This window comes from Drosophila persimilis, unplaced genomic scaffold (assembly GCF_003286085.1).
Source record: "Drosophila persimilis strain 14011-0111.01,24,50 unplaced genomic scaffold, DperRS2 tig00000824-arrow-arrow-pilon, whole genome shotgun sequence".
Classification (NCBI taxonomy): Eukaryota; Metazoa; Arthropoda; class Insecta; order Diptera; family Drosophilidae; genus Drosophila; species Drosophila persimilis.
Window position 1 is genome coordinate 1,027,542 of NW_020825358.1, and position 23,552 is coordinate 1,051,093.

Genomic DNA, 23,552 nt, shown 5'->3' on the forward strand with positions numbered 1-23,552 from the left:
CTAATAACTTGACAAATTCTCCCCCCTGCGCCCCTCCACACCATGACTGTTATCTCTTATCGCGGCACGTTTTGTTTGCTCTTTCCGATTGTGATTCGTCTGATGGGAGGTTTTGGGGGGCGTGACTACACGTTCGGAGTTTCAGATTCGAGTCGTTGCTAGCGGAATTTTCTCTCTCTCTCTCTGACGTCATGAATAACTGTTTGATTTACATATGCATGAACAAATCAATTCGCTACGATCGAAAGGGATAGAGAGAGAGAGAGCGAGAGAGTGCAATGATGAAGAGCGTGCAGAAGAGAGCATCGTGAGATAAAGTTGGAGAGATTTATTGAGCCATTGAGTGAAACGTGTGAGAGTCATACACTGTGCTACAAGAGCGGAGTAGAGTGGGTAATTGTATAAAATGTAAATAATTAAATACTTGGCCTCTTCACATCTCACATGTCTGTATATGTGTATGTATGGTAGAGAAAGGTCACCAAAAAGATAGAAAACGTAATAAGATCATCCGGATCGGACAACTGTTGATATCGCGTCTCCCAAGGGAGAAGGTACCAAAGCGGTACCTCAACCACAACGGACCGAAACCGGCCGGCGCGACAGGTCCAATCGTGTCCCAACTGACTAACCCATCCCTCTTCACAGTGTAGTTGAGTGAGAAATAGAGAACTGCATCGAGCCGGCTCCCACCCCACATATTCATAGAAAGAACCCCAATCTCGTTAAGTAGTGTAGTCTCGCACATTCTGCTGGCATACCACTCAAACTCTCACGCCGCACAAAATCAAGCAAGCAATCAAGTTCTCTCTTTTCTTACTTCTCTTTGAGTCGGACACAATCCACGATGATCGTTCGGGGCCGATTGTTCGGCGTGCGTTTATTTCTCTTTTACTCATCGCCGCAATCGGAAGGAAAAATACATAGGTGCTTTTATTTCGTACATTTTTGTAATTTGTGTGTTTTATCGTGTTCAGCGTGTACGAGTCTTTATTGTTACTGTACGATTGTACAACTGCCGACGGCTAAAAATACGTACAAAAAAGAGTAGCAGCCCGCTTTCGGAGTGTAACTAAAAAAGCGCCACGTTCTCGCGTTCTACAAAACTCTCCCCTACCCGCTACTTATACACACTATATATAATTAATTTAAAACAAAGCCGCATAGCAACAACAATCCCAGCAAATTCAATGAAATAAAACAATAATTTCAAGCAAAATCAACGTGGATTTGTTATAAACCAAACGAGTGCGGATCGTCCGACGGCAAAAAAAGCGAGAGAAATCGGGAAAAAGTTATATCTCCCACCAGTGCTTTTCCAATGTAGCCCTTCACGCTTGATTAACACGAGAGCGTTGTGTGACAATATAGCAGTTTTTCGTGTTAAATACCCAAATATCGTACAAAGTGGCCGACTATAGCAAATATCCAAAGAATTCTCCTCCTCCATACCACACATTTCCCAGCAGCAGCCAAAGCGAATTTCACTCAAGTGCTAGCGCAAAATTTGCCTGAGTCACGAGCCATTTCAATTTTCCGGTAAGTTGTCCTCGATCTCGATATCGAATATATATATATATGCACATATGTACCCAGAGAATACTGTTTCCATCGAGTGTTAAGTGTTAGTGTTAACAGTGCCATTTGTAAGGCTCCCAGTAATTGATTATTGACCTCGTAATATTAACATTCAGACAATCAGGAAAGGCGACGCGCAATATCTGTTTACTGGCAAAAAAAAAAGAAGAAGAAAAAACCGAAATAGGGTCAACATCTGATGAGAGAGGAGACGATGGGCAGATGAGACGACACAGTACTATATAGGGGTGACTCTCTCTCTCTCTCTTTTTAACCACCACGCTTCCGAGGATGGATTCTTGGTACTCTTATCTGTGGTTCACGGGGTAAATCCCAAATGGCCATTGTCTATTTTTAGTACATGTTGCCATTCGCATACCCATTCCCATTTCCATTTCCATCACCATTCCATTCCATTGATTATAAAATGTCCGATACCGACTAGACCTTGTACCTGCCCTCCGATGTGAGTCATTTGTTGAATAACATTTTCCAAGATACGAGTACGACGTGCGACAAGCGGAACAGGACAAGATCACATGGGTGTTGGGCAGATCGTTGACATGGGTGAAGACCCCGGACAAACAGCCTACAGACACATCTCCAGCTTGATCTGCTCTCTCGCTGAAGTTTGCCAAATAAACATGCCATATAAATGGCCAAGACGCAGGGCATCCAAAAATACTCTGTACTTGATGTATTTACGTAGATTCTCTGTCTGTCTTTCTGTCGGGGTTTAAGTGTCTTTTCCGCTGAAAGATCCCTTATCTGAAGCTAGATAACATATGGTTTTGCACATGATACTACCAGTCAAGTCCAGTCAAACAATATCAAAATTTGTGACAGTTTAGTTCAGGTCTTACCTCGCAGCGGTTCACACAGATTGTGCACTAAGCAAAGATTCAAGAGAGTTCCCAACCCAACCCAATCCAAAATGAAAACCTTGCAGACCGACGATCAAGTGTTTTTTTATTTCAGCCAATAAAAGTAAGAGTTCAACCTCAAAAGCCAATGGCCTAGAATACAAAACTCCAAAAAAAAAAAAAATAAAATAAAATAAACAAAAAAACCCAAACGAAGCCAAGACAAAAAACTTCTCAAATTACCTCCAAAATCGGTTGAAAGGGGAGCTAAAGAAACGTCTCTCTGCCTAGCAACACGATGTTCAAGTTGAAGTTGAAATTCTGTAGACTGTAGACTGGAGACTGGAGACTGGAGACTGGGCATTCGCGGCAGTTTCGCTTCTCAGGCTTCTCCCTTGTCCCCTTCTCCCCTAGAACCCTCGGCGTCTGGGGACCAAGACAAATAAAAAGCAATAAAAACTATTAAAGCAACAACATGAGGCACACATCCAGAGTTGCTGAGAGGCAGGTCTTTCCAAGAAGTGCCCCGGCAGGCAGCCCCATTGTACGACAGACAAATGAGGTCAAAATCCTTGAGGTTCTTGTCCTTCCTGGCTTAGGCCCGGTCGCCGGGACTGTGGGATATCTGTGGAACAGGAATGTTTCGTGCTGCAGAACAGGAAAGAGAAAAAGTATAAATAGAAGGAGAACGAAGACTGTAGATCGCTTAGCTCCTACATATCTCTCCCTCTATGTGGATCTGCACTGTGTGTGTCTTTGTTTGTGTGTGTGTTTGTGCTTTGATATTGACCGACAATTGTCAATCAATTGCTGCTTAGGTAAGGCTAGAAACAACGAGCGAATTATATGTACATATATTGCAAATACATATGTATGTAGCAGATTAATCAAGGTTTTTCCCCTTCCCCTTCCCATTCCCATTCTCATTCCCACTGTGCCTGGGACTTATGTAAATGTCTGGTACACAGAACTTGTCGCCATTTCAATTTCAATTCATTTCAATTGAGAGCAGTCCAAGAATTTGATTGACCCCACAACACAGACAGAGACAGAGACAGAGACAGACAGACACATACTCTTATCAATTTATGAGAGGCAAAGAAAGTGAAAAGCGAGGCAGGCAAGTTAACGTACCCAATTCCATTGAGCTCTTATACGAGTTGTAAACAATCTTTGGTTTTCCAAAACGAAAACAATTTCAATCTTGGGCCTCCGCCTAATTGATTTCTAAGATGTACAATCTCAAGCGCCCCCGCCGCAATCCCATTCTTTGACACTCGCCTAAATGGAAAACCAATGTTTGCCCACACCCGGCTTCTCATAAACAATCTCACTCCCGGCTTTCTGCAGATCCTGCACTTTAGGCCTTTTACAGTTCTCTCTTTGGATGACGAAATCTAATACTCGGGATGGCGAAATCAATTGAAATGTTTATAGAAAAACGATTCCCGAAAGGGATCAACGATGCAAAGATCAGAAAGTTCAAATCAGTCTTGATCCAGCAGCGACACCGCAAAGTCTAGCTAAATATTAAGATCGCGCAATCCCTTGGCCCGGAATTCCTTTGTGACCCTCTACTTAAATCTATATCAGTGAAGTTCGAAGTAAAATAAAAACTTTTTAAAAACACAATCCGCTACCGCAGTTGTTTAATTGGCGCCCAACGTGGGGCGACGTTGTCTAAAAAGCACCGAATGATAAAAGTGTTGCGTCGTGCCGAAACCCGAAGGACAATTAATTAATGGAATAAATCCTTCAAAATTAAAAACGCGGAGTGACTGTGTGATATAGATAAAAAAAAGTGAGATAAAAAGGAAACAAACCGGAGCTTAGGGTGTGCAAAAACAAATACAAATACAAATACAAATACAAATACAAATACAAATACAAATACAACGCAAAATACAAATAAAACAAAAAGCTAATCAAGGCAATTCGTAAATACAAAAAAAACCAAAGAAACCCAAAGTTTTTAAAAAAACAAAACCAACAAAACCGACAAAACCAAAATACAAAGAAAGTGAAACGATCAGCGAAGCCAAAGAAGGAAGACCCCCAGAAGACCCAGCTGAGCAAAGAAATTTAAGAAGGAAGACCCGTTCGAAGATCTGCCAAACTAAGAAGGACGACCCCTACCGGATATTTCGTGAGCAAGAGTTGTATTAATAAATATATAAGTTCAATTAGGATATATAAGATTATAAAAACTAACATATAAGAAAAATTAAAAGTGGATCAGCTAACTTTAGATTTTGAAAAACTAAAAATGATTAACTCTCAAGCAAGGACCGATCTCACAGCAGATCTGGTCAAACAATTGATAGCACTTCAAATTTCACAAGTACAAGAGCAAATTGTAAATTTAAAACAGCAAATAGAAACTAAATCCGATCAGGTATCGGATTATCAGGCAGAAACAATAGACGAGACAATAAGAGACGACACCACATTGAAGGTAATAGAATCCCTACCAATTTTTAATGGTGGATTAAACCAATATGTAGGATGGAGGGAAGCTGCAGAAACTGCAGTGAAGTTATATAAGAAAGGAAGTAAGCAATATTATATTGCATTAACAATTTTGAGAAACAAAATAACAGGACCAGCACATGACGCACTGACCAACCACGGGACAGTTCTAAATTTTGATGCCATACTTTCACGGCTTGACTTTGTTTACAGTGACAAGAGACCTATTTACATAATAGAACAGGAATTAAGCGTTCTCCGACAAGGGAACCTTTCAATTATAGATTTCTATAACGAGGTTAACAAGAAAATGACCTTGTTAATAAATAAGACAATAATGACTCACGGAAAGGACAGTGAGATCACCAAGGAATCAAATAAAAAAATTAGAGACAATGCCTTACGCATTTTTGTCACTGGCCTAAACGGCGGCATTGCTGAAATCCTATTTTCATTGAATCCCCCAGATTTACCGAATGCCTTAGCAAAGGTACAGGAATTGCAATCTAATAACATTCGGGCCCAATTTGCCTACCAATTCAGCGGTCCCAGAAATTCAGGGAATAATAATTTTAATACCTTAAGATTCAACCAACGACAACCTAGGACTAACAGTTCACCATTCGACCAAAAAAGGGATTTGCAGAGGAATAACATGTCTTGGGGACAACCCTATTTCTTGGGTAATAGACAACAAAATCAGGCCCCAGAACCAATGGAGGTAGACGAATCTATACAAATCCGGAACCGACAGAACAGCAATCAATTCAGGGGAAATAATAACAATAGAAATTATCGGGAGAATACTAACGGTTATTTTAGGAGAAATAATAACAATTATAGCCAAGCCCAGCATTTTAGGGCAAACGTAGTCCCGAATAATCAGTCTAACGACAATCCAGCGCAGAAACGAAAACTAAACGAAATGTCGGAACAACCGGCTAATAAAGCAATGAGGATAAATAACATTGAGGAGGATCATTTTTTAGATCAGCCCCCGAAGTAGGTCTGCCCTACCTAAAAAGAGTAGACAAAAAAATAAACAGAGAATTAAAAGTTTTGATAGATACGGGAGCAACTTCCTGTTATATAAAAAAAGGAATTTACGACAATAAAAATGAATTACCAATCTATAAGAAAGTTGCTACAGTGAATGGGTTTTCAATAATTAAATATTTCCATAATATAACAATTTTCAACACAAAGCAAGTGTTTTATGAAATAGATGGAATGGAGGCAGATTTACTAATAGGATTTAACCTATTAAAGAAAATCGGAGCGGTTATTGATACAGGAAAGGGGACTTTAAGTTATAAAGACAATGAGGAGAAACTAATATATGACGAGGTCCTTTCTTTAAACAAATTAACCTTTATAGAAGGAAAAACCATCCTTCCGTTGAAGGAATATATAATAAAAAAATATTTTGAAGAAGAAAAAGAAATGAAAAGCGATTCAGTAAAGGTAGAAGGAAGTTTATATAGCTTGGGATCAAAAAATCCTGAGCACGCCGACGAAGAATTATCCGTCAATAGTTTGGGATTCAAATATCCTGAGCCCGCCGTCGTTGAATTATCCGACATCCAAAGTTTTAATAGTTTGGGATTAAAATATCCTGAGCACGCCGTCGTTGAATTATCCGACACTAAAAGTTCGAATAGTTTGGGATTAAAGAATCCTGAACACGCCGTCGTTGAATTATCCGACAATAAACAATTTAAAAGTTTGGGATGCAAAAATCCTGAACGCGCCGTCGTAGAAATATCCGACATTCAAAATTATGCAAATTCTGAATTGAAAAAAATGAAATTGTATAACACAATAACCTACAAAGAGGACAATTTAGAAAATCTCAGAGAGAAAATGGTATCTATCATCGAAGAAGACCATGCCAATATAAATTTACAGTTACCGTTCAGAACGGATATAAAAGGAGAGATTAACACTGAACACGATAGACCGGTATATGGCAAGCAGTATCCATACGCTTATTCGGTTAACGATTTCGTTAATAACGAAATAAGTAAAATGTTAGATGAAGGTATAATCAGACCTAGTAAAAGCCCATATAATTCACCGGTAATAGTAGTACCAAAGAAGGGAGTAAATGAGGACGGAACTCCTAAGCATAGATTAGTAATAGACTTTAAGAAACTTAATGAAAACACTATACCGGATAGATACCCTATGCAAGATCCTTCAGTAATCCTTGCCAATTTAGGTAAAGCGAAATATTTCTCGGCCATTGACTTAGAGTCAGGTTTCTATCAGATTTTAATGAGGGAATCAGATATTGAAAAAACATCTTTTTCCATAAATAACGGCAAATATGAATTTCTAAGAATGCCTATGGGATTGACGAACGCTCCCAGAATTTTCCAAAGGGCAATGGACGATATACTTAGAGAACAAGTTGGGAAAACTTGTCACGTTTATATGGACGATATAATAATATTTTCAAAAACTATAGAACAACATTATAAAGATCTAATTCATATAATTCAGATATTGCAAAACGCTAACATGAAAATTTCACTTGAAAAGTCTAAATTCTTTCAATTGGAAACCAAATTTCTGGGATACATTGTTTCCCAAAATATCATTAAAACAGATCCAGACAAAATCTCCACAATACAAAACTATCCAATTCCTAAAAATATCAGAGAGCTACGTAGCTTCTTAGGACTAACAGGGTATTACAGAAAATTTGTCCGAAATTATGCCACAATTGCCAAACCTTTAACAAAATATCTGAGCGGAGTAAATGGGAAAGTTTCACGAAGGGCATCCAAGAAAGCATTAATACAGCTGGATGAACCAGCAATTGGAGCATTTAATAATTTAAAGGACAGTTTAATAGCACATATTGAATTAGTACAACCAGATTACAATAAAAAATTCACATTAACCACAGATGCATCGGACATAGCAATAGGTGCAGTTTTGTCGCAAGATGGGAATCCCATAACATTTATTTCTAAAACTTTAAGTAAAACCGAGCAATTATATGCTACTAATAAAAAAGAATTATTAGCTATTGTATGGGCATTAAAAAATTTGCGAAATTATTTATACGGAGTGAGTGGAATTGAAATACATACAGATCACCAACCTTTGTCCTTTGCAATGTCGCAAAAAAATCCAAATGTTGAAATGAAACGTTGGTATTACTTCATAGAAAGTTTCACACCAAAAATCATTTATAAGCCAGGCTCAACTAACGTAGTAGCGGACGCGTTATCTCGGATTAAAATAAATCATATGACAGATAGTGATGTCGACCAGACAGAATCAGAATCAGACATAAATACTCAGCATTCAGCAGAGAGTAGTTTCGAAAACGTCATTCAAGAGACTAGCAAGCCTCTAAACCAATTTAAACAGCAGCTACTATTAGCGCAAGGGAGATTCACAGTTCATGAGTTAGTAAGAGTTTATGAAAATACCCGACATATTATTGAATTTGATACGGTTGACAATCTGCTAATCATTTTAAAAGAATTTATTCAGCCTCACTTAACCACAGGAATACACTGCACTTTAGAAGATTTATACCTTATCCAAAATAAGCTAAAGGAAAACTTCATAAATAAATTTCTCTTCACAAGAAAGTTCCTCCAAGATGTAGTAAATTCAGAAGATAAAGCTATAATTATAGAAGAAACACATTGCAGAGCCCATAGAGGACTAGACGAAAATTACAAACAAATAACTAAGCTGTATTATTGGCCAAACCTGCACAAAAAATTAAAAGAATATATAAAAAATTGTGAGATCTGTAACAAAAACAAATATCGGAGACACCCTGTAAAAATTCCAATTGGGGAAGCTCCCATTCCAGCAAAAGAAGGAGATCAATTACACTTAGACATATACTATGCCCAAAACCTAACATTCATAACTTGTATAGATTCTTATTCCAAATACTTGGTGGTCAAGGAAATTCAAAGTAAATTAAACATTGAAAATAAGGTAATGGAAATTTTACAACACTTTCCGTTAGCAACATCATTAATGACTGACAACGAACCAAGCTTTACTTCAGCACAATTTAGATCATTCATACAAAGAAGTAACTTAACTATTTATTATGCTGATCCCAGACACAGCACCTCAAATGGTCAGGTAGAAAGGGTACATTCCACACTAACAGAAATAGCGCGGTGCATCAAGGATGAACTAAATCTAACAGATTATTCAGAAATAATAATAAGGGCGGCACTGAAATATAACCTGACGATACATTCAACGACCAATCAAATGCCATATGACATATTGTATAACAAAATAGAACACAAACATAATCCAATATTACTTAAGGAAGCTCAGACCAAAATGCTTAAGATACATAACAAAGATAGAAGAGAAAAAGATTATAAAATAGGAGAAGTAGTCTATGAAAAGAAATTCGGGGAAAGAAATAAACTTCAATCCCGATACAAAAAGCAGGTAGTTAAGGAAAATCGACCGAATAAAATTATAATCAACAATAGAAACAGAATTATACATAAAGATAACATCAAATATTAAATATTTTTTCCAGAAAATGTATGCGAATATACTAATACTGACTTTTGTTATATTGACGACTGCGGAAGTAATTGACTATACGCATAGTGACTATCTATTGCTCAAAGACGACAGAGACGTTTACACTTATGAAACATACGCTGAACTTTTCCATATTACTAATTTGAGTTTTTATAGAGAGATAATTGATAAAGAATCCAAATATGTCAACAAATCAATTAATTCAGACGATGAGTGGGAAATATCAATGGACTTAAGTCTATTAAAATTAATGATTTCAGAATTAGTTCCAAAACGGAAAGAAAGGGGAATAAATGAATTAGGTACCATTTGGAAATGGATAGCAGGCAGCCCTGATCATGACGACTTTTTGAAAATACAAAATAAAGTAAATGAATTAACTGAAAATAATAATAAACAATTTGTAATAAATTCCAAATTTTTCAAAGAAATTGAATTGCTATCAAATTCATTAAAGAATGTCATCTTCAATGAAGAAACGATACTGAGAAAGCATCGTTTAAAATTAATAACTTTTGACCTACTAAATTTAGTTGATACCATAACCCTCTTAAAAGTAAACATTTTCAATACAAAAATTTTAAATAAAAACGAAATAGAGGACATTTATAAGCATGAAAAACATAATGTTGAACTGTCTGATCTGTTGGACATTGCAACGGTTAAAATAATTCGAAATGCAGATTTAATAATCATTTACATAAAATATCCTCAAATTAAAGATATTTGCAAGTTTTACCATGCAAGAGCCATCTCACAAAATGATGGAATGTTAGTTATAAGTGAAAAAGTTTGTGAATGTAAGGAGAAATACTATTTAATGAATAATTTTAAAAGTGAAACTTTTAACAATTACGCACAAATAAATTTAAAGAGTACCTGTTTCACCAATTTACTTAATGGCTTTAAAGCCAACTGCACTAAAAAAAGGGAAAAAAAACAAAGAAATAGACATCATTCAGGATGGTGCCATATTAGTTTCAGGCAAAAATATCGTAGACAATACTACTTTGTTAGGATCGTATCTCCTTATATTCAACAACACAATTGTAATAAATAATATAAGCCACATAAATGATAAGGGTAAAATTCTAAAATATATATCGCATCATAGATATAGCGATTTTGAATTAGTTGATTATATACAATCAAATGATAAGCAATTTTCTTTTGATAATGTTAATATTTTAAATCCCCTTATAACATTAGGTAATACGGCCTTACCATTAACAACATTATTTTTAATCATTTTGATATTGTTAATGTTATTTTACTTCTGCTATAAATTAACCAAATTTGTACTTATTAAATCAATAAGAATACCGTCAGAAGAAATAGTGGAAAGCAACATTCAAATACTGTCAGAAGAAATTAGAGCTCTATCAGAACTTCAAAATGTATCGGGACGAAACATTTAAGAATGGGGGGAGTTAACGTACCCAATTCCATTGAGCTCTTATACGAGTTGTAAACAATCTTTGGTTTTCCAAAACGAAAACAATTTCAATCTTGGGCCTCCGCCTAATTGATTTCTAAGATGTACAATCTCAAGCGCCCCCGCCGCAATCCCATTCTTTGACACTCGCCTAAATGGAAAACCAATGTTTGCCCACACCCGGCTTCTCATAAACAATCTCACTCCCGGCTTTCTGCAGATCCTGCACTTTAGGCCTTTTACAGTTCTCTCTTTGGATGACGAAATCTAATACTCGGGATGGCGAAATCAATTGAAATGTTTATAGAAAAACGATTCCCGAAAGGGATCAACGATGCAAAGATCAGAAAGTTCAAATCAGTCTTGATCCAGCAGCGACACCGCAAAGTCTAGCTAAATATTAAGATCGCGCAATCCCTTGGCCCGGAATTCCTTTGTGACCCTCTACTTAAATCTATATCAGTGAAGTTCGAAGTAAAATAAAAACTTTTTAAAAACACAATCCGCTACCGCAGTTGTTTAATTGGCAGGCAGGCATACATTTTCATGGGAAAACTCATGTTGCACTCCTCGACAATTGCGCGCTGATGAAAATGATGCAGTGGCCGCTCAATTAAATGTCAATTCTAATTGTAAAATTGTAAAATTGTAAAATTCGAAAACTGTAGCCAAGCGGAAACAGGCCCCAGAAGTCGGTCAACAACAAGTGCAAAGTGCATCTCGTTCATGACCCCCAAACGGGCACTTCTTTGCTAGAGTTATCTCTTCTTTCAAGCACCTGTCTACGAACCATGTCTACGTATCTCTCCCTTGGTTCCCTCTCTCTCTCTCTCTCTGGTGTGGCAGTGGTGGTGGTTGGTGGCGGCCAAGTTCAATAGAACTTTTGATCGCTGAAACAACGCAAAAAACTGCACGAAGACGGCACGATTTTCCCCTCGCATTCGTTTTCGCATTCGCATTTGCCATTCGGTGGGTGCTTCGTGGCAAGAAAAACCCGAAACCCGAAAGAGCCGAAGAAAAGCCCGAAAAAGCGCCCCCGTTCGACATTTTCGGTGGGAACGTCAAGGCATACGGATCGGTACGAGATCAGATCCATATTCAGAGAGGGAAAGAAAGATCACCTTTGACGCAAAAGGAGGATTCCATTTAAACGTATATTCGGTGCAGATTTTTCCGGTTTAACGGCACTTGAACGAATCGAAGAATTTCCCCATCAAGTCTTAAAGTCGCGCGCACTTGACGAATTTCCAGATAATTGCAGTTAATTGGAACGCCAAATAGATTTATTTTTTTTTGGTGAGTGTGGGATCAAAACTTAAAGCGGTTTCTGGTGCCGGAACCCCCCATTTCTAATAAAGAGGTAAACGAACCTGTCATTCTGTTGGGGGGTGCTTCCATAACTGGTTTCGGTCGCATCAAAGCCGATTAGTGAGCGTGTGTTCTTAAGAATTATAATATAATTACCTGACAAACGAAAGAGAGGAAATTACAAAACAGTGCAAAGTAAAGGCCAAAAGAAACAGTGTAATATCGGAGTGTGGCAAGGCAAAAAAGAACAAAGAAACGGTTCGAAAAGCTCCTAATAAATAACTATAAAAATGGCTTAAAAAAGCTAAAAAAAAAAGAAAACAGAAAACAAAAGCGATTCCCTGCAATGTTTACAAACTTAAATGCAGAAACAAACAAATGGAATACAAAATGAAAGAAAAAAACACACTTAAATAAAAATCAAATCTCCCTAAAGGTCTTCACAATGGATTATATCACTTCGATTGCAAAACTTTTCCCAGGGGAAATAGTCTATTCTTTGCTGATTCTCTGATAATTTGCAAATACAATATTGTATTAATTAAGAGTTTCCCGCTAATTCCACCCGATAGATAATCATCATCCATGCATATGTATGTGTATGTAGGTAGTGGCCAGATTCTGATTAAATTAAATGTCTGATCATTCATTGAATCGTTAGCATTCGATTAGGGAATGTGCTCCGAATGGAATATACATATATTTGTATTATTACGCTTCAGGTTCCAGGCCTTCCAGAGCTGCTGTTAAACTGTCAATCACGTTTGCTTTTCTGGAATTGGCTTGAATCGAAGACCACGGTCCCAGTGTCCCAGTGTCCACGTGTTTGATACGAATCTGAATGTGAATATGAATCCGATTCGAGGGTAGGGGAGTCGAGTCTACGTTCCAGACGTCGCGACGCTTCAAGTCAATGTTTCGTCTGGCCATCCATCCATACTCTAAACACTTGTCTCTCCGTCTGCTTGCGGATTCTGTTAGCTCTGAAAATTTGTGCCATATCCACAAAAGATACAGTATCTCCCCATTTGCTGCTGATCTGCTGGCGTCTGATATTACAGAACCATAGCGCGGGGAGGGGCATTTGCATAGCTGACTCTGGACTTTGGTGCTTTGTGAGGCATCCGTTTACTCGGAATGGAGGGGCTTATCATATCTGTGGCGACGCGTGGCAGCAGCCGAGTAAGCAGTTTTTTCTGTTAGCCAAATTGATTGGGCCATTCAAAAGCTCTAAAACCTGGCCACTGCCCATTTATTTATGCATAGTCGACGTTTCATTTTTTTCTTTTGGTTATTCATTGAGACATTCCCACGATTGGAGACCCTCACGGTAGCGGGTAGATGTGTGTATTTCCTGTATCACTCACGTGGCACGTGAAGACACGTACCGTATTACCGCATGCCACATGTGGCGCTGCGCTGGAAGTTCTAGGAAATAGTATGATTTTGCTTTTTACTGCAGACTTAATATAAAGAAAATGAAAAGTACCTATTTGTGTTGTTTATTTAGTTTATAAATTTTGGAAAAGAGATGTGGGATTTAATTTATGGCCCCAGCAATCACAAGATCCCAACAATTATGATGAAGAGAGACTACACTCGTTTGAATTTATTATATACATATATGTACCTACTCTAGGCATAAATTCCCCTTACAAATTGTGGGAATTATCTTATCTGCGGCGCTCCACTGACTCTTCCCAGACTACCGATTGATTGAACTGGCGTTCTTAATATGCCAAAAGCTAGACATGCAGATATCTACATAAATATTTCCACTCATAAATAAGTATGTATGGGACATACCCGGCCTAATCTTATCAATATTTAGTCCCCCTTAGTGACAGTTTCAGTGGCAGTCGGTAAACGATAGGCAGGGTAAACTATTTGCTCTAGACTATAGTTTGATTGAACACCATCTAGTTCAGTAGCTCAGTGGTTCTGCAGCTAAGGCTGGTATACAGAACTGAAGTACCTCTAGCGTACTCTGAGGTATAGACTGAAACAAAAAACAACTGTGTTTAAACAGCGATAATGATGTTAATCGGGGCTTAAGCAAGTTAAGTGAGCCGCAAAAGACGTCAGTGGGATGCTCTATCGCTTGTATTTTTACGCTACCGTTGCTATTTTAGACAGCTTTGTGTTTTTTTTAGAGGCTTTCTAGAGCGATATAGCGGTATAGTGCTAATTCCTGACGTCAGTCCCGTGACGGAGTGTACCCTGCACCCAACGTGCGGATGGAGCAGATCTCTGGATGCCATACCTTCTGGTATCTGCATGATATCCGTATTGACAGCCCCTGGCCTTCTCAGAGGGCAAGACAATTAAGTCTGCTCTGGATTATACCTTTAATATTATTGTTTTTTCAATAAATATAAACTTGTTCCATTGATATTCGGGCGATTGATGTCCGTCCGTCTTGGGGCTGCTGCCGCTGCTGCCATTTTCACTTCAAACTTGATTGCTGTTTATTTTCACAGACTGAAGACTGAAATGGTAATGGAAATGGTAATGGAACATTAATTTTTGTTTCTGTTTCGCTTTACCTTCTCCCTCTCCCTCTTCCTCTCCTTCACCTTTTCCTTTCAATTGCAATGAAATTGTTTACATTCCTCTCTCTCTCTCTCTCTCTGGGCCTTGAAAATCCACCCCAATGTCTTCCAGGAAAATGATTCACTGGGAGAGAGACACATAGATCTAGGGATTACTTCATTCAAAGTCAGGTGATGGAACGAGAATCAGTTTGAATAACCAAAAACCAGTAGAAGGGCTTAGTTGCTGTTGCCAAGTTATTAAACTACGACTTATTCTAGTCCAGAGTACAGAAAAATGATTGATTTGGAACCTCCCATTCGAACATCCCATTGGAACTTTCTACGCCACCTACCCCACCCTGTCATTCATTTGGGTTTTACGACTCAATATCCATAATGCCTTCATTGGCTACGATGACTCCCACAGAGAGGGAGAGACCACCAATCAATTAGCATGGTGGTCATATATCATATCAAATGACTGCCACGATCAACATTTTATGACACAAACAAAATTCAGGGCACAACGCGTGCTCGTGTCCAGCTCTGACCCAAAAGTAAACAGAGACTGTGGGATTGTGGGACTCTGCGACTCTGAGACTACGGGGAGCCTCCTTTGTGGGTCCTATCGGCGGACATGAGACAAATCACGAGACACGAGATAAATAAACAAAGAACCCAAAGATCGCCAACTGCTGAGCCATTAAAGGCGCCTTTGTTTAATATACCAGACCCCCAGACTAATCGTAATCTCTCCCGTTTTTCCTTCCATTGCAGTTCTTCAAATGGGTTGACTTGTGACATTGCAGCTTCCTGGACCCGGGAAATAAAAAGGTAAGAAAGCCACCACAAGATCACTCGATGCCCGATGATTTACATTCGGTCTAAACAATTACATCTAGTATGTGGATGGATATCCATTTATTTGGGGTAGAAACCATTCCATTCGATTTCGTAAATATTTGCGCCTTCGGTCATTTCCGTTGTGTGCAAAAAGCAAAAAGGAAAAATCAAAAATCAAAAACCAGATACCAGAAAGCAGAAACGTATTATGGGATATAGTACTCGTAATAGCCATCAATATAAATGTTTAATTGTATTTACCCGATGACTGACTGATGCTATAATACTATTAGATTTTCTTGAAGAAAATTTGCACAAGGAATGCGCCTGCTACACGTGCCAGACGAATGATATTGTTTTGATTTTGGTTTTTGCTTTTGTTTTGGTTTTGATATTGCTTTTAGTTTCGAATCAAATTTTTTTTTGGAATTTTCCCCCCACAATGAGATTATACTTTGCGGATTGTGAAAGAGCTTCTTGGGCTTTGGCTGTGAATGCTAATAGAATTTCGAGTCCATTATTTAAAGATGGCCAAAGTAATTTGCCAATTGCCTTCTGCCGTTTTGCAATTAGAATGTTGTTTATTAACTTGCCCGTGGGACAAAGACACAACCCCTACTACCAGATAGGCTAAATAAACTTGCTTTAAACACTTTTCTCTGTGTGTGGCACGATCTTGTGGATACTTTTATGATAGGGGTTGTGGGGGAGCCGCAGATGTTCTGCTTATCTTCGAGCAACACTCTCTTAACCAATTTAGACCCAGTCCAGCAGTAGCTGCTGTTCTTTTGCCATAAAGCAAGTACCATTCCGGCCATAAAATTAATTTATTAGTTTTACAAATGCTTTAAATTTGTTTACCCATGGAATGGAATTTCATTTGCAAAAAAACCAGAGGGAAAGTGTGAAATAAACATAGATGGGATCAGATCATCTTTGAGTAGAAGTAGAAGAAAGTGGATAAAGATGAATACAATACATGTTTAAACTGGTTCAAGGGTAACGTAAAGGGAATCTCTTATACGAGTACGAGTGGGTAATAATTCTGGATGAGCAGATCATCGAAAATCTTCCAAAATTGTTTATTATGCAAAATGGGGCGAGAGATATTGGGCGCTGAATAAATATTTAGAATAAATGGACAGCTGAATGGGCGGAATTTCCCGAATTTAAATAAATATGATTTTTGCGTGCTCTAATCGAAAACTGATCTGTTTTGTTACAGGGATACAACTTGAACCTCAAAAGACATAGCCCAAGAGAACATCAAAACATCCATATCCATATCCATATCCATATCCAAATCCATCCATAGGACATCCAACAATAGACCCAATTGAACCTATTTGGAATCTCTCTGCAACACCAATGAACCACTCGGCCGCATCGCTTTACAGCGTGGCCACCATCAACAGCACCTGCTCCTGCTCCTACTCCTGCTCCAGATCCAGCTCCTGCATCCCCCATCACACTGGCCAGCTGATCCGTCAACGCTTTGGCCACTCGTACGCTGCACGGGCCGATCTCAATTATAGCAAGGAACACTGATACGCTGATACGCTGATACGCTGATCCGATCCCCCACCGAAGCGATTCAGCCCGTGATCTGTATATAGCCTTTTCTTTGGATTTAAATCAGCCTCACGACGGCCGGAACAATGCTTAAAGTTGTAGGTGCATCATGGCAGAAAACACGGATAGGGACTTACATACTCATCGGAGCTGGATTACTGGTGATCGGTGCCTTCTTCATTGGCTACATGGATCGACCGGAGTATGACGGAACCTACTGTGCGACAGCGTTCTGGACCAAGCAGGTGGGCTTCCAAATCGAGAACTGGAAGCAGCAGAACGATCTGGTCAACATACCCAAGGGTGTGGCCAGGATATGCTACAAGGACTCGGTCTACGAGAATGGGTATGATCTACGACTAGAGTACATTATTCAATTGATAAATACTCATGGATATCCTCCTTTAGTTGGGCACAAATTGAGGTGGAGACACAGCGATCGTATCCGGACTGGGTGCAGGCCTATGCGGCGGGTATATTGGAGGGTTCCCTCACCTGGAAGAACATCTACAATCAGTGGGCCAAGTAAGACCATTCAATGGGATCAAGTAAGATCAATGGATTGTAATAGATTCCCTTTCTTTAGTACAATTTCCTCATCCTGTGACCGAGATGAGAGCACCCAGAAGTTCTGCGAGTGGCTAAGGGATCTGCTCACGACCAACTTTGAGCATCTGAAGAAGCAGGCGGCCATCAGGGCCGATCACGATCACTACTGGCATCAGCTGCATCTGTTCTTCAATCAGCTGGAGGGCCTGGAGACGGGCTACATTCGAGGCGCCACGCGTGCCCGTTCGGACCTGGAGGAGGAGATACCTTTGTCCGATTTCCTGCTGATGAATGCCGCCGCCGACATACAGGACCTGAAGATCTACTACGAGAACTATGTGCTGCCCAACAACACGGTGCAGGAGGAGGAGGCCAGTGATCAGCCCAAGAACTTCTTTCTGCCCAGCGCATCGATGCTGACGCGGATCATCCAGCAGGAACAGTCCCCGCAGACGCTGCAGCTGCTCTTTGGCCACAGCACCGCGGGCAGCTACTCCTCAATGCTGAGGATACAGAAGCGCTACAAGTTCCACTACCACTTCTCGCCCAATCAGAGGAGCAACACTGTGCCCGGAGCGGACATCACCTTCACCGGATACCCGGGTATACTCGGCTCCACCGATGACTTCTATGTGATCAAGGGCCGGCAGGTGCAGGCCATAGTCGGAGGCGTGGGCATCAAGAACGAGAATCTGCAGCTGTGGAAGTCGGTGGACACCAAGGATGTGGTGCCGTTGGTGGCTCGAGTCATGGCCGCCAATCGCATTGCCCAGAATAGACGCACCTGGGCGAGGGCCATGGCCAGGCATCCCGCAACCGGCGCCAAGCAATGGATCACCGTGGACCTGAATAAACTGGGAGCACAGGATAATCTCTACCATGCTTTGGACACCGATGACAAGCACGATGACGCCCCTGTGCCGCTGAATGACAAGGACAAGGCGGCGATTCAGTCGCGTCACGATCAGCTGAAGGACATGGTCTGGATTGCCGAGCAGCTGCCGGGTCGCATGCCCAGTCGGGATGTCACCCAGAGCTTCCTTGTGGCTGGCAACTCCTCGTGGCTGGCCAATGGGGTGCCCTACCTCAAGGAGACCCTGGAGGCCAGCGGCGTCAACTACAGTGACGACCAGCAGCTGTCTGCCGCCGATGAGGCGGAGCTGACGAACCTGGAGTCGGTGGACAAGTACCTGCGTACCCACGGCTTTCGTGGCGATCTCCTTGGCGGCGAGGAGTCGATTGCCTATGGCAACATCGACCTCAAGCTCTTCTCCTACAATGCGCGGCTGGGCATGAGCGATTACCATGCCTTTGCCGGTCCCATTTTCCTGCGACTGCAGCATGTCCAGCCGAGGGCCCTCGAGGAGGGCCAGGACAACCAGGAGGAGCAGCAGGATCAAGGTGGTCAGGGTGTGCCCTCCTCCATTGGCGATGAGCGTCTGAGTGTGACCATCGATGATGCGGCCAGCCTGGCCGAAATGGAGCTCATCACGGAACGGCGTCCGGTGAGGAATGATATGCGAGCCATTGCCATGCGACGGATCGGCAGTGGACCCTTCAAGTGGTCCGACATGAATCCCCTCGAGGACGGGGGCCACGAGGGCCATCCCGATGAGTGGAACTTCGACAAGGTGTCCCCCAAGTGGGCGTGGTAAGCGCTTTCCGAATACAATCTGCGGAGAAGGTGCAACCCCAAACCCACAGTAGAATTGAATCGAATTTCCCAAAGTCTCAAAGCCCCATTTCCCCTCCATCCTTCCATCCATCCCGTTCAATCCAAATCCAAATCCAAATCCCGAATCCCTCTAGATTCAGTAATAAGTGTCTCCCCATCGTATCGTCCTGAGTGTTCCTAGCTGGTAATCCAAGTTTATCCAAGTATCTTACGTCCATAGTCATATAGTGAGTGTCTACTGTACTTATCTGTGCATGTACTTTGGGTCCAATCCGTCAATTGTTGTCTTCCACATTTCATGTACATACATACGCGTCTACATCTATTTTTTTTTCGTAGAAATTTTTTTAATTTAAATACAAAATTGTAACAATATTTTTTAGCAGAAAATTTTTTGTACTTTAGTAACTTTATAAAAAAGAAAAATATATGAGAAAGAAAACACTGAAAATGCAATATTTTTTTTATACAAGTGAAATTCCAAGAATATGTAAAAATATACACTGAAAATACAATGTAAAAATATAATTTTTTTCGCAATAGGAATTCAAAGTTCCGTTAGCTACGTCGGAAACCATTTGAGATATATTCGACATTCGCGTAGCCTGGACAGCAATCCGTCGGTACGTCCTCCAAGATTCACATCGTTTAGCAAGGAAATAAGCCATTCGAAGTATATCCAAGAAAGACGTCCGACATTCGAAAGGTGCTTGCAAATTCGAAATCGTCTAGCCAAGACTGCAACCCGTGGCAAGAAGAAGTAGTAAAAGCTATTTGGTTGATAAATTGGATACGATGTAAGTTCATTACAAAATTCATTTGGAATCATTTACAAGAATATTTATATATTATTAATACTGAATGAAAACTATATGTTTGAAACCAACTGTTTACGTCAGCGGTGGGCACTTGCTCCCAAAATGCTGCCAGCGCACCCACTTTGATCCTCGACTCGACACGTACAAGCGAATGATGCAAAAGAGATTGCCCAAGAACTTGAAAAAAAACTATGTACATAATTCAAATGCCCACCGCTGATGTACATACAACATATCCAATATTTATTTCAAACTTCTAGGACGCGATCCTGTAGTTGCTTTAAAGAGTAAAGGGCATGAATCCTTAATGCTTTCTACATGTTAAATGCTTAAAGGATTCTTTATAAATTGATATACATACGTAGGCTGCTTCTTGTATTAATATTGAAGGACACACAAAAAAACTTTGAAAATGGTTTTATTGGTTTTCAAAATATTCTCCAGGAAGATGAAAACACATTTTGAAACGTTTTAATCTATTTTTGGCACTCAGAAGGAAGCATCCTTAAAAAAGGCTTAATCGGCCTCTTTCGGCATCGAAAAGCGTTGACCTTTCAATTTTTCTTGTTTATCTGGGAAAAAAGATGGCATTAGGTATGAGAAAATCACTGCAAGGCAAAGGACCCATTGATTCGATGTTTTGATTGGTTAAAAAATCTATTGAGGGCAGCGATGGCGATGTACGTGAGCCTGGAGAATCGCCTGCGTGTTTTCCCCAAAAGATGCATTTTTCGTTTATCGTTAAATGGTATAAAAAGCCACCGTAAAAGAAAAGGTTCTAAGCAGGATTTGACCGAATGATTTTGGCCAGGTCATACTACGGACGTAAAAGGCAGCCCTCGTATCTTGTATTTGGCATATTTGTATTTGAAAAGAACTTATGTTTTCCAATTCTTTAATATCCATTTTGAAAATAGAAACAACGATCAGACTATAAACTCATTATTCAAATTGAAAAAATGAGGAAAATGGTAAAATCAGGGTGAATAAAATTCGAGTGCGGAATACAGAAAATACTACTGCAACAGAAATTAGAGACAAATTTTGACCAAAGTTATAACCATTGGAAGTAATATTATCATAAATAGAATAGGTCGATGCTGGTTTTCATACCCCTTGCCCTCTAACCCCTACCCGTACATGGATATCTCCCATTCACTGTTCACTCATCTGAAACTTGTCTACTACGAGTATCTCTCTTGGTGGTTCCGCTCCTCTTTCCGCTCTCATTTTCTGCGGCTGCCTGGTTGCAATTACACGCACCATTCAAGGGAGGGTGGACGGGGGGAGGGGGATGGGGATGGGAAGACGTGGGCGAAGAGACCGCAATAAAATACGAGAGGCAAACTTGTCAAAAACAATTCGTAGGAGCCCCGCACCAATTACCAAACTCAAATAGATCTATTTCGAAATTCAATTTGCTCTTGTTCTCGCATCTCTCGTATCTCTCGCATCGTTCTCCCGGGCAGCCAACAAACGAGGCCAATTACTTTAAAATATTTCGTCGAGCAAACTTGGTCGACAAGTTTCAAAAACACAGACAAAAAAAAGAACAGAAAAGAGGTTCGCTTTTGTCTCAGGCGGGGGAAAAATAGAGAAGATTCAGTGGAGTGGAGAGCAGAGGAGAGCAAGCTATATTTGGAGCCTGGCAACAAGCTAAGCAGTAGCGGGAAGCGGGAAGCGGAAAGCGGGAAGCTGGAAGGAGAGCAGGAAGCAGGAAGCTGGGGAGTGCAGGAGAGAGTGTGGGCCAAAGAATAAAACAGAAATCCCTTTTATGCTTTGATTATGGTAATTTTGCGATTTGTTTTCATTGCAGTGAAACATGCAATTTTCCTATATACATATATATAGAGAATTGAGTATAGTATATTATGCTATATATATACTTAGTACTCGTATACTATCTATGTAGCGGAAGGAGGGGAAACTTTTGAGCTCTATTTCTGGTATGCAACTGCTTTGGCTCGACAAAGACCAAGCCAAGGCAAAGAGTCGCCAATTTGCATAAGTTGTGCCCCGGCACAAGCAGGCGAGCGAAATGGAATTACGGCAATGTATTTTGCATACATTGCAGGAGGGGGTTGGGGGAGTGCCAAAAGAGGGAGTGGAGTGGTAGTGGTTGTGGGAGGATGCATTCTCTATCCATCTGTAGGTTTCTATGATTTACCTGAATTATGGCCGCCATTGAGTTCGTTTTTGGCCTCGGTCTAATTTATAAACGTAAATTTACTTTGATGCTAATGATGCTGACCCCACCCCCCCACCCCCAAGGCAAACCATTGTCATCCACAAACATAATCGTACACACACCGCTCTCAAGCCCGCATGCACCCATGCACCCATGCACCCACGTGTATGCATTGATTTGTAGTATTATGTTGATATATCAATATCCATGGCAAAGGTGCATGGAAATTAGTGCATTTGCTCAAGGCTCCCCTCTTGCCAGAACAAAACTCTACCCTGCCCAAACCTCAATTCGGTTGGCAGGTGTTGGCGTTGTGCAGGCACTGTGATTTATGGTTTAGCCACGCAATTGCGTACCGCAGCAGCAGCAGCAGCAGCAGCAACAGCAGCAGGGACAGCCAGTGACCAGCATTTTTAAATTTCCCCTACACGTGGGACCTGGGCCGTGTGCCACGCGGCGTATGCGTAACATATGCGCGTGTGGCCAGGCGTTTGTATCTATGTGTGTCTGTGTGTGTGCGTGTGTGCTTTATTTCATTTTTCATGTGTGTGGTGCGGTGTGGTGGGGGAAGTTTTTAATTCTCGAGGATACATCACTTATGTATGTTGAGTGGGGTCGTTAGAGATGAGAGCAGTGAGCGGAGAGCGGAGAGGTGGATGTAGAACTGGGCCTAAGGATGTTAATAGTAGGGGAAGTGCAATGAGAAATGCTACCAAAGATGCGAATAACTAGGACACAAGAGGAAGGCCATAGATGGCCCCAGAAATATACCTAATAATGAATGCTAGAAATGACAGAGCAACGTTTGATTGTTGCACTGATCAGAGACGCGGTAGTTTACATAGAAATGAGAGTGTATCAATGGGACTAACTCGAGGTGGGTCAAAAGAAACAGCTGTTGAATAATAATAATGATAATAAGTGATAATTTTCCTTTCCAGTATTGAAAGAGAAAGATAAAGCACGGCTGAATTTTAAATGTATGTATCTTCAAATCTTCAAATGGATATACCTTAACGTAGAACACTTATTCAAGATTTAGTTGCGTATTTAATTCAAAATTTAACCCCGACTTGCTGCCAATCGAAATTCAATTTACTGAAAGGACGGGAACTATTTGATGAAATTAGTTTTCGGCGACGAATTCTCTCTCTCTCTCAATAGTTGTG

General features: G+C 40.4%; 1 protein-coding gene across 4 annotated transcripts; it reads left to right on the forward strand.

The window, feature by feature from the left end:
- The first annotated feature begins 977 nt into the window (after positions 1-977).
- LOC6600331 (putative phospholipase B-like lamina ancestor) lies at positions 978-19,724 on the forward strand. 4 transcript variants are annotated; one of them, XM_002025306.2, is made up of 5 exons: positions 978-1,539; positions 15,516-15,572; positions 16,807-17,499; positions 17,562-17,678; positions 17,740-19,724. In XM_002025306.2, the coding sequence occupies exons 3-5, from the start codon at positions 17,240-17,242 to the stop codon at positions 19,355-19,357; spliced, it is 1,995 nt and encodes a 664-aa protein (XP_002025342.1). In that variant the 5' UTR covers positions 978-1,539; positions 15,516-15,572; positions 16,807-17,239; the 3' UTR covers positions 19,358-19,724. The 4 variants fall into 4 exon arrangements, with proteins under 4 accessions (XP_002025342.1, XP_026849049.1, XP_026849047.1 ...); XM_026993248.1 differs by lacking the exon at positions 978-1,539 and adding an exon at positions 2,504-2,565; XM_026993246.1 differs by lacking the exon at positions 978-1,539 and adding an exon at positions 11,976-12,192.
- The last annotated feature ends 3,828 nt before the right edge of the window (positions 19,725-23,552 follow it).

What these genes read in the sequence shown, in the direction of transcription:
- LOC6600331 (XM_002025306.2), top strand. Translation starts at nt 17,240, where the DNA reads ATGCTTAAAGTTGTAGGTGCATCATGGCAGAAAACACGGATAGGGACT. An exon ending in GACTCGGTCTACGAGAATGG is followed by an intron (nt 17,500 to 17,561) that starts GTATGATCTACG and finishes ATCCTCCTTTAG; the next exon opens with TTGGGCACAAATTGAGGTGG. An exon ending in ATCTACAATCAGTGGGCCAA is followed by an intron (nt 17,679 to 17,739) that starts GTAAGACCATTC and finishes CCCTTTCTTTAG; the next exon opens with TACAATTTCCTCATCCTGTG.